The sequence below is a fragment of the Canis lupus genome, chromosome 31, assembly GCF_003254725.2.
Source record: "Canis lupus dingo isolate Sandy chromosome 31, ASM325472v2, whole genome shotgun sequence".
In the NCBI taxonomy this organism is placed as follows: domain Eukaryota; kingdom Metazoa; phylum Chordata; class Mammalia; order Carnivora; family Canidae; genus Canis; species Canis lupus.
In genome coordinates, this window is record NC_064273.1 from 29,827,873 (window position 1) to 29,843,952 (window position 16,080).

Sequence of the window (16,080 nt, forward strand, 5' to 3'; positions counted from 1 at the left end):
TGATGGCTTGTGACATCAGAATGACTACCCAATCCGTATCACTGGGATCCCCACCCCCTGCTATGGGGTGACTCAGGGTCCCAACTGCTCACTCTCCTCAATCTCTCCCCTTGGAAAGGAGAAAAAGTGAGTGGGAAATATCAAAAAGGGAGACAGAACATGAAAGACTCCTAACTCTGGGAAACGAACTAGGGGTGGTGGAAGGGGAGGAGGGCGGGGGGTGGGGGTGACTGGGTGACGGGCACTGAGGGGGGCATTTGACGGGATGAGCACTGGGTGTTATTCTATATGTTGACAAATTGAACACCAATAAAAAATAAATTTATATAAAAAAAAATCTCTCCCCTTGGCAAACTATCTTCCCCCATGGCATCGAGCTACTACAGCTTCTCTGCAGAGAATATGCTTCAGTATCTTAATGTTATTCTGTAAGAGATGCATGGGCTAGAGCTAGAGTTTTCACTAGATCTCCCCAAATATATAAAAAAAAACCATTAAAAACAGCTCTCAAATACCCTTTTCCGAAAAAAATCCTGTCCGTCCCTCTCTCACGCTTACTGAGAAGACTATCTTTCAATATGTTAACACGCCACAAAGTGCTCCATCTACGAAATGAAAACAGACTCCCCCTTGCTGCTTGCAGGAACTGATCCCAACACAGAACAGCTTCTGATGGTGCTCTGTCTCCATAATAAATTCAATTTTTCATCAATCAGTGATTTCTCAAAATCCCATGGAATGGGCAGGGTGGGGGGGGGGAACGAGTTTTGACTCATTAGATAGCAGGTCAGTTACTGTAAAAGAGCAAGTAACCATCTGAAGCAAAAAGCATTTTCAATCCTCTTCAGAAGGCACTTTTTCCTGGACTTTCACCAACCCAAACCCAGGAAAGTGGAGTGGGAAGCATAAGGTTATCCCACTGGGCTGGCCAATGGTCAGGTGTGGCGTGTTCTCTAGTTCTTACTCCTTTTCCCCTGAGTGTCAGGATATGGGATAAGCTTTCCTTCTGGTGTTTTGTACGAGGGCTTCAAGTTGAAGGCCTCACCCCTGCCTGCAATGAGGCATCAGCATTTGCCCTTTCTAGACCATCTTACAATTGGCATGACTGTGAGAAGTCCTATAAGCCAACACTTCATTTCAAACACGAGGGTAAGGCTACAAAGCCAGGTCAGGTAGTTTGGAATAGGTGATGTACAGACGGCACAGGTGGATGAGGAGGTGAATGGACAGATGGATAGACGGACGGATGGGAGTACAGGATTACATGCCACGAGCTTCTCATTCTCTTTCTGCCCTCGTCACCAATTATTTCCTTTCAACTAAGGCAAATTATTTCACTTCTCTGAGCTTCTCCTTTTCCTCTGAGGCCATTAGGCGTGGAGGCTCTCTCCTCAGCTCCCCCAGTCTTTGATTTCATAAAACAATAGAACTTTTCAAAACTATTTGACTTGCCAATGCCAGGGCCACTTTGCCAGAATTGGCCAAAACTCATAGCATCTTAATAACAGAAGGGACTTACTTGGGAGGTGTTATTAATCCACAGTTGTAACACTGGGCATTCTGATTACATGCAATGACCTCTCTTAACATCACATTAGGAAGTGGTTTTGAGGGACACCTGGGTGGCTCAGTGGTTGAGCATCTGCCCCTGGCCCAGGGCATGATCCCAGGATCCTGGGATCGAGTCCCACATCGGGCTCCCTGCAGGGAGCCTGCTTCTCCCTCTGCCCGTGTCTCTGCCTCTCTCTGTGTGTCTCTCATGGATAAATAAATAAAATCTTAAAAAAAAAAAAAAAAAAGAAAGTGGCTTTGAATTCTTCACAGTAGCCAAGACCGAGACAACCTAAGTGTCCATCAATGAATGAAAGGATAAAAAATATACACACACGTACACACACACACACCATGGAATACTATTCAGCCTTATAAGGAAGGAAATGCTGCCATTTGCAGCAACGTGAATGAACACTGAGGGCGGTGTGCCACACGAAATAAGTCAGAGAAAAACAAATAATGTATAATCTCACATGTAAAATCTGAAAAAAACAAAAAGACAAAAAAATTTCAAAAAAACAGAGAGCAGTAGATTGGTGAATGCCAAGGCCAGGGGATGGGGGCCAAGGGGGAGCGCAGGGAAGTGGGTGAAGGTGGTCAGAGACTACAAACTTCCAGGTACAAGATCAACGAGTCCCAGGGATGTAACGTATAGCGTGATGACGAAAGTTAACAATACCGTATTGTATATTTGAAGGTTGCTCGGGGAACAGATCTTAAAAGTTCTCATCACACACACATGCACACACACACACACACACACAAACTGGAACTCTGAGGTGATGGATGTGTTAACTCACCTTATTGTGGTAATCATTTTGCAATACACACATATATCAAATCATCATGTTGTAAACCCAAAACTTACACAATGTTATGCGTCAATTATATCTCAATAAAGCTGAAAAGAACCCTGTTCACTTTCTCTTTGGGGGAAAAAAAAAAAAAAAAGGAAGAAAGTGGCTGTGAGCCGAGCTTCATCAAAAAATAGTTCCCACCTTGAACCTAGATGTTCACATAACGAGGAAGACAACCTACGAAAATCAGCACCGAGGGCCCACCCTTCTTTTCCTGGGATGAACAGAAAAGTCAGCATTACTCAAGCCACCCTGGGAGGCTCTGTGCGCTTTCAGTTGTTTTTCTAGAAGTCCTTTGTGCCAGGTGAGACTATCTACCTGGGGCTCTAACACCTCTCTGCACCATGCTTACTACCTTCCATTTAATTTTTCCTAAGACCCTAAATTCCATTTGGCAGGAAAGACTCCATAAAAACGGGTGCCTCCTTGGAGCAAATCCCGCCTGTCTGTTCAAAGAGCCCCTCTCAATAATGACTGTTTTCTGAAGTTATAAAACAGCAGTAAACTGTATATACGGGCAGGCCATTACAATACGTATTTTTCTCCTCTGACTGCCAATTCTTAAAAGTCAGAGCACCCACCATTTGTCTTCTGAAGCTCAGCTGCCTGGGTGGGTTTTTAAATGTTTCAGGACATACTGGCAGTGGGGCAAAAGCCATCGCCCCCTCTTTTTATGCACGAGAGAGTAACAGAGGCAGAGGCGTACCAAAGGGTCACCGGTTTAAGCTTCTTCCTCCAGGCAGGTTGGCATTTGAACCGCTTCGAGTTCTCTAGAGAGAGATTCCATAGCCACCGGAGTGGGCCTTTCTCAAAGTTTAATTACCCTCAAAGACAATTTCCGTGCCCCTCGCCACTGCCTGGCCCAGCCCCGAGCCTTGCTAGAACGCAAGCCTGCTTCCCCTCTGGTCCTCCGCGGACAGCCAAGGCACCTGCGTGGTTTCTGATGCATCGTTAACATAACGGGGTCACCACGGGTCATCAGTCTGCCGCTCCTACTTTGGGGAACCCAACGAAGGCGGGTTTGGTTGTCACTGTGTGGTCCCCGTGCCCGTGATCTGCTTTGCAAGTGTCAGCTGGAATCCAGGGATGCTACTGACTCCCGGGGTTTCCTGAGTCCGGGCGTGACCGGATCATCTCCAGGACCCCGAGAGAAAAGGCCGAGAGGGGGTAAACGAGCTCAGAAACAAGGGATGACATGGCCCAGGCCCACGGCAGTAGGGGGATCGAGACCGGAATGCCGTGTCCCCGAGGGCTGTCCCTGCTGGCTAAGGGGCTTCCTTGCGGGGGACCCCACTCTGGGGTGTCAGGAAAGCGGAGGCACCACAGGGGACGGTGTGAGCAGGTGCTCGGGACCCTGAGGCCGCGGCCAACACCGCAGCAAGCACTGCGGGAGCCGGGCTGAGCACAGGGTGACCCGCGGAGCCCCCCCGGGGGCCACCCCGCCGAGCAGCAGCGTCAGGTGCAGGCAGGGGGGCCCCTACTGCGGATGGAGAACATTTGCAGGCCTCGTCCTCTGTGCTGGGCACAAAGCACCGTCTCATCCTGCCTGAGAAGGGAGCTCTCCCTTGTGTCTCCATCTCGCAGAGGAGGAGACCGAGGTCCAGGGAGGCCCCGTAACTTGCCGGAGCCTGACATGCCTCAACCAGAACTCCACTTGTTCTGCCCCTGGAGCCCAGATTCCTTTTTTTTTTTTTTTAAGATTTTATTTATTCATGAGAGACACACACAGAGAGAGAGAGAGAGAGAGAGAGAGAGAGAGAGAGGCAGAGACAGGCAGAGGGAGAAGCAGGCTCCATGTAGGGAGCCCGACGCGGGACTCGATCCCGGGACCCGGGGATCATGACCTGAGCTGAAACCAGATGCTCAACCACTGAGCCACCCAGGTGTCCCCGGAGCCCAGATTCTTAACCACTCCGTTTTACGCCCTGACCTCGCTGCGTCTCAACCTCCAGGCACAGTGGGCAGCCCCGTTTTTGACTCCGTCTCCCAGCAGAAGAGAGAGGACTCCTTTTCCACCGGGGACCTGATAGGGTTTGGAGGCACGCAGATGCTGGCCAGAGCCCAGCCTCCACCCGGGGCAGGGTGTGGCCCTGGAGAAGAGTGTTACTCTTGTGTTTACTCAAAGATAGTCATTAAGTCACCGTGAAGACATCTTTCTGCAGACTAAACAACCCCACTGCTTTTTAAAAAAGCTTTCCTCACAGGAGCTCTTTTTTTGGGACCGTCTTTCTATATTTACTGGTTTTCCCCCAGGAATTCTTCTGCCCTCCCATTCTCTATTTTAACCGGTCCTTGCAATAAGATTCTGATCTGTGCCACAGAGAGGGAAAAAAAAAAAGGTCACTTTCATAGCTTTCATCTCTGGCCCTCACAGATGAAGACAAGGCCAGCATGGACAGTAATCAACCACTTGTGGTCCACTCTGACCCTCCGGCATTTTTCTGGCCGCCCCTGTGGCTGGCCAATCTTCCATTTATGTTTGTTTCTGATCCTGGTGAACTTCACCGTGTATCTGAGGGACTCGCCCTTGGTCTCCTGCACCCCCAAATGCTTCACACAAGCACATGACTCAGCCCAATTTGCTCCTCTGCCCCCCTAAGAGGAAGCTTCAAAAGGAGCCCAGTGCTCAGACACAAACTTTGAATGGGTGTCAACAATACAATTCTTTCTCCCTGCAGGAAGGAGCCTCATTTTCCTCTCTGACAGAGGACTGGGCCACATTTGAGCAATGCCAGTCAAACCCAAGGCTCCTGTGGGATCGCCCCTGGTGCCTCCGGGTACCAGCCCGGAAGGTGAGGCAGCCCCGATGAGGAGCCCACTTACTTCGAGGTTCTCGGGGTCCGTCCACGGTGATTTTGATGGCTCTGTGGTAAGTGGCAACTTGCGGTGGATTCGTGAAGACGGTGATGGTCAGAGTGAAGCTTTTCCCTGTTGGAACACAAAGGAGAACACCAAAAAATGAGGCGACGGTCCGAACGGATCTGCTGGGTTAGTTGACCATTAATTTATGCTTCCCGGCCCTCAAGCTGCAGCACAAGTTAGTGGTTTTCCCAGCACTCCCTTAGGCTTGGCTTTGCTTAAAATCTGGAATGCACACCTCTCTGGGGTTTGTCTAGATGTTAACACTTCTCACGGTTATATGGCTTTCGCTAAATCATCAATAAACAACACAGGATCAAGAGAGATTGGGCTTTGTTTTCTTTCAAGTCAAGACTCCCGGGAACGTGGGATCGGATTGGCAGCTATCCACTGCCCCCCTATAGTCCCCAAGGAGTAAGGGAAACCGTATCCGTCTCTCCCTTCTAATACCGCTTGCTCCCCCCCCCCCCCCAAGGGTTAGCAGGGACAGAAGCCTTGAGTTCGTGGATGGGCGAAGTTAAAATTATTCCCTCCGTATTTCAAAAAGACTAATTGCTGGTTAATTGATCTTAAATATTATTTTTAAATGCTAGACGGTATCAGAGGCACCCATGGGATTGGCCAGACAAAATTTATAGTCAATAAACTGACTTAACGATACGTAATTGACAGACTGAGATTCAATAAAGACTATAAACATATATAGGCACGTGGATCCCCACCTAAACCCTTTCCATACACGCATGGGACGTGAGCGTGTTTTCATTATCGCGCTGCTTCTAGTAACTTTTAAAGACTATTTAAAAATATATTTGTAACTTAGAATGCAATTACTGACATAAAGCAAATAATTAATATATATACCAACAAATAATAATAACAATAAGTATTAATAATGCACATCTAAAAAAAATAATGCACATCTATTAACAATTTAAACATTTCTTCTTGGCCAAGTGGTTCGGACGATGAAGTCTGGGTTTGAACTCTGGCTAGCTGACCTTTGGCAGGGTCCTAGGCCCCTCCGGGCCTCAGTGCCCTTACCTGGAGGATGGGTACACATAGCAGTTCGTACCTTATAGAATTTGAGGGGGATGGTTAAATGAGTTAATAGGAGTAAAACCATTAAACCCGTATCTGGGGTATGATATTCAAAGGGGTGCATGCGAGAGAGTGTGTGGGCGTGTGTGTGTGTGTGTGTTGTGCTCACTTTTATTACTTTTTTCTCTGTTTCTCAGCGCTCTGCAACAGAATTCGAAGGTTTGACTAAACACGGTGTTTGGACCACCCACGTCAGGGCACCGAGTTTCTATTTAACGGTTTCTCCTCTTAATCATGTAAAATGTAAAATCATCAATGTAAAATCATGTAAAAACCAAGAAGAAATGAAAGGATCATTTAAAGATCAAATTGTCTTCCTTCCCCAAGTTTGAAAGAGCTGAACACCTTCAACTATCATGCATGTTGTAATACAAAAAAAAAAGCCACCAAGAAGCTCAGTAAAAATACAGTTGACCCTTGAACGGCACAGGGGGTGGGGGCGTCGGCCCCCCGTACTGTTGAGAATCTGCTACAACCTTTGACTCCCCCAAAACTACCATCCACCTACTGCTGACCGGAAGACTTACTCGTAACATGAGCAGTCAATGAACACATATTTTTTGTTTCATACATATCACATGCTGTGTTCTTACAATAAAGTGAGTTAGAGAAAAGAAAATATTACTACGGAAATTGTAAGGAGGAGAAAGTGCGTTTACAGTCCTGTACTGTATTTATTGAAAAAAAATCTGCACGTAAGGGGACCTGCATGGGTCAACCCTTGCTCAAGGGTCAACTGTGTCATCCTTGGCCACAACAAGCCGGTGATTCCTAATCATGAAAAAGCCCCAGCGAACAATCTCCAAGGATCTGCATTGTGTCTACAGGGAAGCCTATGATAAGAAGAACAATGACAAGCCACGATTGGATGCCGAAACTGGCTTCGCCCCCGCCTGGCTTTACAACCAAAGTCACGGCTGACCTGTCCGACAGGCGAGGTGAGGCTGCTTTTCTGGGGAGGGCTGCTCTGTCCGAGAAGCCCAGGAGACCTGGTCCCCAAATTTATCTTCCCATCAATTGCTCTTCTCTCCTGGAACCCAGAGAAGATTCCTTCTGGGCTTTAGGAAGATTCCTTTTGCCATCTTTAGGACATCATTCTTATGTGGCCACATGACTGCCCCCCCCACCACCACCACCTGACCAGATCACTTCTTTCGTGGCATCTTGCTGAAGTAGGGGAATGGGCAGGAGGGGCCTCAGATCGGGCCCCAGCCAGGTGGGCACACCCAGGTCAACTGCCCATCTAGGAGCTGGCCAAGGGAGCAGAGGTAGCTGCAGCCCTGGTGGTGGCCCATCCGCGCAGTCCTCCAAGCACTGTGGCCCGTCTGCCTTCTCGGTCAAGAACCTACAAGGGTCTGACCTGTATCAAGACGGAGTCCACTAGCCAGCTGTCAGGACCTTCTCACCCATACTCCCCCATGAGTTCTTTCTTTCTTTTTAAATTTTTTTTTTAAAGATTCTATTTATTTATTCATGAGAGACACAGAGAGAAGCAGAGACTCAGAGGGAGAAGCAGGCTCCATGTGGGGAGCCCAATGCGGGGCTCGATCCCAGGTATCCGGGATCACGACCTGAGCCAAAGGCAGATGCTCAACCACTGAGCCACCCAGGTGCCCCCCATGAGTTATTTCTCGCTCACTCCCTCTCTCCCCCAGCTGGACTCCTCTCCTTGGAACCCCACTCAGGGGTACACATTTCCACATTGGGACTGTCTTCCTCCAGCCCCCGGGCCAGCCCATCAAGGCTTCCTTGCTCTGGCCCCTGCCTCGGTGTTCCTGGCTTCGGAGTGGGGCTCATGTCTCAGGCGGCCTCCACCTTTCCCTCCCCAACATCTGCCTCCTACAGCCGTCCTCACCACTGACCCATGGGGACCAAATGGGTTTGTGGCTGTGAAGGCCCGGGGGCAGGGACAGCGGTGTAGACCTCTGTGCATCCCTCAGAGGAAAGCGGGAAAGGATGACAGTGGGAGGGCGGCTTCAGGGTAGGGGGGGGACTGAAAAGAAAATCAAGCGCCTGGAGGACACATGCAATGACGTTGTCCCAGGGACCCAGCAGGTCTGGCTGTGTGAGGGGGCAGGTGGCTCTTCCCGCAAGAGGGTTAGATTTGAGTTTTTTTTTTTTTTTAATTTAAGACTTTATTTATTTATTTATTCGTGAGAGACACACAGAGAGAGGCAGAGACACAGGCAGAGTGAGAAGCAGGCTCTCTGTGGGGAGCCCAATGCGGGACTCGATCCCAGGACCCCGGGGTCACGCCCTGAGCCACCCTGGATTTGAGTTCCTGTAACAACTGATTTGACCTCCCTGGATCTCAGTCTCCTGGTCCACTAACTGGGAATTCAGTGTTTGTGGGATACCCGCAAGGTGGCTTCCAACTCTGGCTGTATCTTCTGGGCTCGCAGCCCTCCAGGCACCCACGTCCCCGTGCATGCGGGTGCTTCCTCGGTTGCCTGCGGCTTCCACGTTGCGGACTCCCCGGGAAACGCTGCACCAGCGTCCTCGGGCTGCTGCAGCACACCACCACAGACCCGAGGCTTAAAACAACAGAAACGCTCTCTCTCACACTTGGAGGGCAGGAGTCCAAAATCAAGGTGTCACCAGAGCCACGCTTCCTCTGAGGGCTCCAGGGGAGAATCCTTCCTGGCCTTGCCCAGGCTGCTGCTGCTGCTGCTTGCTGGCAATCCTTGGCTGTCCGTGGCTTGCAGCCGCATCACGCACTGTCTGCCTCCCTGGTCACATGGCTTTCCTCCCCCTGGATGTCTTCAGTCTCCTAACCCACTTTTCCTTATAAGGACACCAGTCATTGGAGTTAGGGTCCACCCTACCCCAGGATGCATGTCCTCGCCTTACTTGATTACACCTGCAAAGCTCCTATATCTATTTTATTTTATTTTATTTTATTTTATTTTATTTTATTTTATTATTTTATTTTATTTTTTAAAAGATTTTATTTATTTATTCCTGAGAGATGCAGACAGAGAGTCAGGGACACAGGCAGAGGGAGAAGCAGGCTGCCTGCAAGGTGCCCGATGTGGGACTCGATTCCGGGACTCTGGGAGCATGACCTGAGCCAAAGGCAGATGCTCAACTGCTGAGCCACCCAGGGATCCCAAAGCTCCTATACCTAAATAAGGTCACCCGTTTTGAGATTCCTGGCAAACGTGAATTTTGGGGGAACGCTATTTAATCTAGTTAGAATTCAGACACCAAATGTCTTAAGAATCCCATCTCAGCCTTGGCACGGGGAGTGACAACGGCTCCATAGGCACCCTGTGCATTTTACCCCCTGAAATGGTCCCAGTCCGGTGGCAGCCCTGCTACGACCACCCTATTCTTGTTTTCCTAAATGACAGCACAGAATTATCGTCTTTATAATACTGGCGTCTCTAGATCTGTGTAGAACTTAACCTTTCAAACACTTGCCCCTATACGAATGCATTTGCTCCTCATAACGTTCTCATGCAATAAATAAGATAGCGGGGAGCCTGGGGGGTTCAGGGGTTGAGCCTTTGACTCAGGAGGTGATCCCAGGGTCCTGGGATCGAGTTCCTCATAGGGCTCCCTGCAAGGAGCCTGCTTCTCCCTCTGTCTATGTCTCTGCCTCTCTCTCTGTGTCTCTCATGAATAAATAAATAAAATCTTAAAAAAAAAAAAAGACAAGAGAGCCTTTATGGTTCTTGGTTAATAGGTAGCAAACTAAGGCTCAGAGAAGTTAAGCAATTTGCCCAAAGTCACACAGCTTTTATACACCGCGGAACCCAGATCTCTCAGCTTTACACCCACTGACCTTCACATTATTGTCAAGAGATCACAAATCTCTACTTGCAATCTCATGGACACCAGCACCAGGAATCCAGACTCTTGGTACTCTCCCCTGCTCTAGCACTGCCCCCCAAAAATGAATCAAGCCCCGGTGACTTGACTGCAGCTAGGATGTGCTTGACAGTCAACAGGAAGCCTGGGTTATAACTCCAAAGCAGCTTCTCACTGAGCTTGAGTTTGGACGCCTGGCAGTTGAGCGTTTAATGCCGCCCCCTGGTTAACCACAGAGCGGCCTACTTAATCAGGAATGAAATTCAACCAAAGTGAATATTTGTGAAATTGTTGCTCATAATTATAATTCTACCAGTTTATGCCCATCATTTTATGTTGCAGACATAAGTCTGTCCAGCAAAAGCTACTAGCTGGAGCGTCTTGGCCCCGGGATGGTGGCTCACGAAGGTGGAGATAGTCCGGTCACTTCCCTCACAATGGGCTCTCGTTTATAGCTTTGAGCACCAGGACATCCGCTTCTTACCTCATAGACGGAGGTAAGAAGTGATGACATCTTGTTCACAGGTGTGTGTGATATTTTTCCACTCCGGGAAGACTCTGCCTTCCACTACCTTGTGTTCGGGCGACCGGAGCTGGCCCTGTCCTTGATAACGGGGCACAGGCGACTGACCTTCTGAGCTTCGGGACCCACCACGCTCTGCCCTCCGCCCCGTGCCGGCCCATCCCTGCTGAGACACAGCCCTTCTTGGCCAGCACCTGCGGAAGTGGTGGCTGCCCCCCAGCACGCACGCGTTATTAGCCAAATTCCCTCATTAAAATGACCTACGGGCCTGGTATTTTAAGTGCGTGGGTGTGGAGGGTGAGAGACTGTCAAGTGTTTTTCTCAGCAAGCTGTAGCCAGAACAGTAAGTCAGAGAAGAGCAAAGGAGTAGGGCTGGCTAAACAGCAGCCACCCCAAAAGTGGCTCTGGGGGACCACAGGCAAGGGTGGGACGATGGTGCTGCCATGGAGACAGCTGATGGTCACTCTTGCAGCCTGGGGGAGTCCTTGCCAGGAGAGCCTTCGAGGCTCCCCACAGCCCGGGCTTGGGCCCCATGAGACAAGCAGAGGCCTTGGCCGCCGTGCAGGTGACCCTGGGCGTGCTGCTGAAAGGCAAGGCCATGGCTCTGGGTTCCCCAGGGGGCAGGCTGCAGGGTAACAGGTGCCCTGCGTGGGGAGTCGCAGCGGAGGGGGCTAATGAAGGGGGGCACCTGAGGCCCTCCTCCTCCCCCTCACGGAGACCTGACCCCTCACCCAAACAGCAGCCTCAGCTCTACCCAGGGGTTGCCTTCCAGGAGGAAACTCTCTTAGAAGCCCAAACAGTAGGGCCCGATACGAAGGCGGGAGGACACGGCAAGGGACAGAAGGGCCTGACGCCCCAAAGCAGCAAAAGATAAGGCACTGATTATGCAATCTGGTGGACCCCGGAACCTACAGAGTGCTAGTTGCCGTACGGACCCCCAAACCGGAATGCCTGTGTCTAAATCTCTGCCACCTGCTAGCCTGTGGGACCTTGGGCGCGTCACTGAACCCGTCTGGGGCCTCCGCTTTGTCCTCTGCAAAACGGGGGGGGAGGGGGACACCTGTCCTTCTATCTTAGAGTGTCATGGTGCCAGTTAAATGAAATCATGAGCCAGCAACCATCAGTTGAATTACCACCAGGGACGTGAGAAACACGATTCCAAAAAGACTGAGCTGTGGGCGATCCCACGGGGAGGAGCTGGTGGCCCGACGGCGGAGGTGGCTGTGGGGGCCCACGGCGCTCCACCGGGCCCACCCTTTCCTCCCCAGGAATTCCAGCAAAGCGAGGCCGAGGCCCAGGGTGGCAGGCAGGGCAGCAGAATGAGCCCACAGACACATCGGGGAGCCGCCTGCCGAACCCAATGTCCAGTTCACCCCTGCCCCGCCAGCTGGCCACCTGCGTCAGGCACAAATGCGGCTGGGCTGATCGGCCTTATAAACAAGCCGGGCCAAATGCTCCCCAGCGGAGCATGTGTCGTCCCCCTCGACGCCAGCCTGTTCATCCCAGTGCCAGGGCGAAATCCTAACTGCTTTATTTAGTCGGGAAGAAGGTCACGGGCCAGTCCTCCCGGGCGCTGGTCCCATGCGCCGGGCCCCAAGGAGGCCCCAGGTCTGCACCTTCGCTCTCGGGGTTCACAGGCCCGGGAACTGGGGAACTCTGACAGCCAACTGTGGTCTCATAAAGCCGTGGCTGGACACGGCAGTTCCGCATGGCCCCGGCGCACACTCCACTTCCTCACCACATCTGGGAAGTGGCTAAACCTCAGGACGGCTCCCCAAAGGGCCGAGGCTGGCAGGGGAAGACGAGGCAGGACGGCCACCCAAATCACTGCATGCTCAGGAGTGGAGAAACGGATTCAGAAGTGGGGGCTCGGGGGGGGGCACCTGGGTGGCTCAGCGGTTGAGCGTCTGCCTTCGACTCAGGTCATGATCCTGGAGTCCCGGGATCGAGTCCCACGTCAGGCTCCCCGCAGGGAGCCTGCTCTTCCCTCTCCCTGTGTCCCTGGCTCTCTCTGTGTGTCTCTCATGAATAAATAAATAAAATCTTTAAAAAAAAAAAAAAAGAAGTGGGGGCCCTGTCGCATCGCAGTAATGTCCCCACTCCGCCCAATGATGCCAGGGGTGACTTTCTAAAGAACGGTCCTGTGGTGACTGTCCCTCCTTGGGTCTGGTTCCACGGTGGCCAACCCCCTTGCCTCGGTTCCTCAGCCCCGGGCCTGTGGTTCTTGGGGTCGGTTTAGACCTGTGAGTCATCTTCTCCTTTTTGGGCACTTTCAGGGGGATGTGAAACTTGCCCTTTGTCACGCAAGGGAAGGCTGTACACAGAGGCCTGTCTGCCGTGGCGGAGGGCGGGGGGCGGTCACACAGTGCACGACACACCATCACATCTGTCACTCAGGCGTGCATCTCTGCAGGAAAGCCCGTTGTGCTCACACACTTTGAACCCTTAAGGCAGCAAGTGAGGGAAAATCAAAGAAAAAAAAATGCAGCTTTTGAAAAGCAAGCAAGCCCATGAAGGCTCAAGTTTTGCTCTTTGCAAATTCTGGAAATTTTAACAGATTCTGAAATGTGGCAGGAAGATTTCTCCTTTTACTGTGTAGATTGTGCTGGGCCGACTTTTCCCCGAGGACTTAACTCAGTGTGAAAATTAACGCACACCCTCAGATTCTGATTCCGATTCGGGGGGAAACCTGAGTTGGGGATATTTTTCACAAGATATGTTTGCTTTACATTTCTCATTTTTCCACTGGAACAAACAGCCAAAATTCACGCTTTTGCTCCTGGTCCATTTCGTCATCCAGACACCACGACTTTTGACAGTCGAACTGTATCATTGTTTATTTGGGGATCTCTGAATAGGACAGAAATCCTTGGAGTTGCACAGAATTTCCTGCTTTCTCTAAACTGTACCAAAATTAAGATGTAGCTGTGTATCCACTTGCAGGAAGAGGGCTCATATGTTTGCAGGCGTGTTTATCTAATTGTACCTGCATCCACACAGGTAAAATGCAGACGAGAGACCGGTGCTGTTGGCATTCTCCCCCCACCCAAGTCTACTGACAGGTGCTCAAAACACAGAACTCAGTTTTCCATAAAAAATAGCATTTTTTGGGGGAATGGTGGATTGTTTGAAAAGCAGTGGTTTTGCTTACAGAAAACCAAAAAACATGCAAAGCATCATCTGGAGATGTTCCATAAAAATAAGTTGAGGAGAGGGACAGCATTTTCCTAATCTTGGAGTCTTCTGTTCCGAGGCAATAAATAATGTTTGATAATTAGATCAATGAATTATTCTATAAACTTTCAGTTTTGACAGCTAGTTTTTTTTTTTTTTTTAAAGATTTTATTTATTTATTCATGAGAGTCACAGAGAGAGAGAGAGAGAGAGAGAAGCAGAGCGAGAAGCAGGCTCCATGCACCGGGAGCCCGACGTGGGATTCGATCCCGGGTCTCCAGGATCGCGCCCTGGGCCAAAGGCAGGTGCCAAACCGCTGCGCCACCCAGGGATCCCTGACAGCTAGTTTTTTATGCTGTCTGATTTCACTTTGAAAGCATCATTTTCCTTTTCTGCAGCTCGGGGGTGAGTTTGGCTTTACCAAAGGGATGGAGGGCGAGCCTTCCTCTTCATGGAGCGTATTTACTAATCCCCAAGGCTCCACGATGCTCCCGTGACTTCGCACTCTTTTCCTGAGATTTCATGATCCCTCGCTGATCTTCCCTTTTCTTTTGATATCACAGCTCCTGAGTGTCTTGGTGGAAGAATCAAGTTTTGATCTTCTTAGCCCAAACACTTCTAAGACCCTGAATTCACAGGTCTCTGGAGCACAAGGCCATGCCTGCTGCCAGGAGAGCCCTCTCGTTTGTGGCCTAAGTTCCTCGGTGGAAGTTGAGCTAGAAGCTGACATAGGACAGGTGACCAAAGGGGCCTCATCCTAGCCTTGACTCTGCTTGTGTCATGGCCCACAGCCTCAAATATGCAGCCCAACACCACGTGGAGCAGGCCAGAGGTACAAGGGTGGACACCCAGAAGGGAAGGCAGTGTTGGGCCCCCCACCCCCGTTCCTGCTGCCAGCCTTTTAGACTACACTGTGGCCGCTTCCAGGAAGCGTGAGTGCAGGGGGGTGTGGAGGCTCCAAGGGAAGAAGAGGGACGCTCCAGGCAAGGCTGGGAGTGTGGCAGCAGGGCCTGGCAGGAGTGGACTCTAGGCACAACGAGTTAACCAAATGAGCTATCTGCAAACTGGGTATGCACATGTCCTAGGCTGCCTGCAGGGAGAAAGGGGAGCTCTTGGTCTCTGCACCCCCAAGCACCCTTTCCCTACTTCAATCTGCAATCTGACCATCTTTCTACAGTTTGTATCTGCGTATGTCAAGTCTCTGCTTAAAGCAAGTCAGTGATTCTTTACTTCCCTGGGGCCAGATCAAATTCCCAGTGTGGATGGATGTCAAGGTCCTGAGCAGCCCTCTGGGCCTCACCTTGCTTCAAGACCTTCCTGAGCTGGCCACCCAAGCTCTTCGACAGGCCAAGCGTTCCTCCTCACCCTGTTTCCCCCACTTGGACACTCTTCTCCATGCCTTCACTTGGATTCCCTCTTCCACATCCTGAAACGTCTCAACTGAGATGACAATTTGTCCAGGAAGACCCTTCCCCTCTTCACTAGGTCCTGCACGGCTGCTCATTTGCTGTGTCGCGCCTGCCCACGGCTGTGGCTTCTCTTTGGCTGACCTCTGTATTTCCAAAGGGAGTCCAGTGCCCGGAACACAGGAGGCGCGCAATGCATATCTGATGAACGATTATTGAGTAAAGAATGAATGAAATACCCCCATCCAATGACCTCTGGGGGTGGGGGTGAGTTCTCAGAAAAAAAGCAATGGACACTATACTTCCCTGAACTGGAAGGGTCCAAAGCCTGTGCGAGACTCACCAAATAAACCCAAGGTCCAGCCTGGGTCAAAAGGTTCAGCAGATGTCTGCAAGGATCGTATTATTATTATTGTTTTTATTTATGAATATTTATGAAACTCCTGCTGGGTCTCAGGCACTCTCATTTTACGAGGTTCTTTGCAGGACAAAGGAATTTCTTATACCCAGGAGTGGACACTGGAAGACAGCCTCTTTCCTGACTTTCCGATTCAGGGACTCCTGTGCTGACTCCGGCTCCTCTTTCCCCACCTCCCTCAGCCCTTCTCACCACAGAGGGAAGGACTACGTTGAGGTGAGGGGGAGCTCTCTTTCCTGAGCCCTGCCACACAGACATCACTCCTTTCAATCATCCCAACAACCTCTGAAGTGTGTATGAAAGGCACCATCACACCTACTGCATAGACGGGGGGACGGAGTCCAGCACGTCTTAGCGAGCCCTGCGAGTGCACCC

At 50.7% G+C, this 16,080-nt stretch overlaps 1 protein-coding gene across 5 annotated transcripts in view; it reads right to left on the reverse strand.

The window, feature by feature from the left end:
- Window positions 1–16,080, reverse strand: part of RUNX1 (RUNX family transcription factor 1) — a 253,945-nt gene that overhangs the window by 61,624 nt on the left and 176,241 nt on the right. For all 5 annotated transcript variants that reach the window (XM_049104778.1, XM_049104777.1, XM_025449617.3 and 2 more), the window contains one exon: window positions 5,235–5,339. In XM_049104778.1, the coding sequence (XP_048960735.1) occupies window positions 5,235–5,339 (105 nt within the window). The remainder of the gene's footprint in view (window positions 1–5,234; window positions 5,340–16,080) is intronic.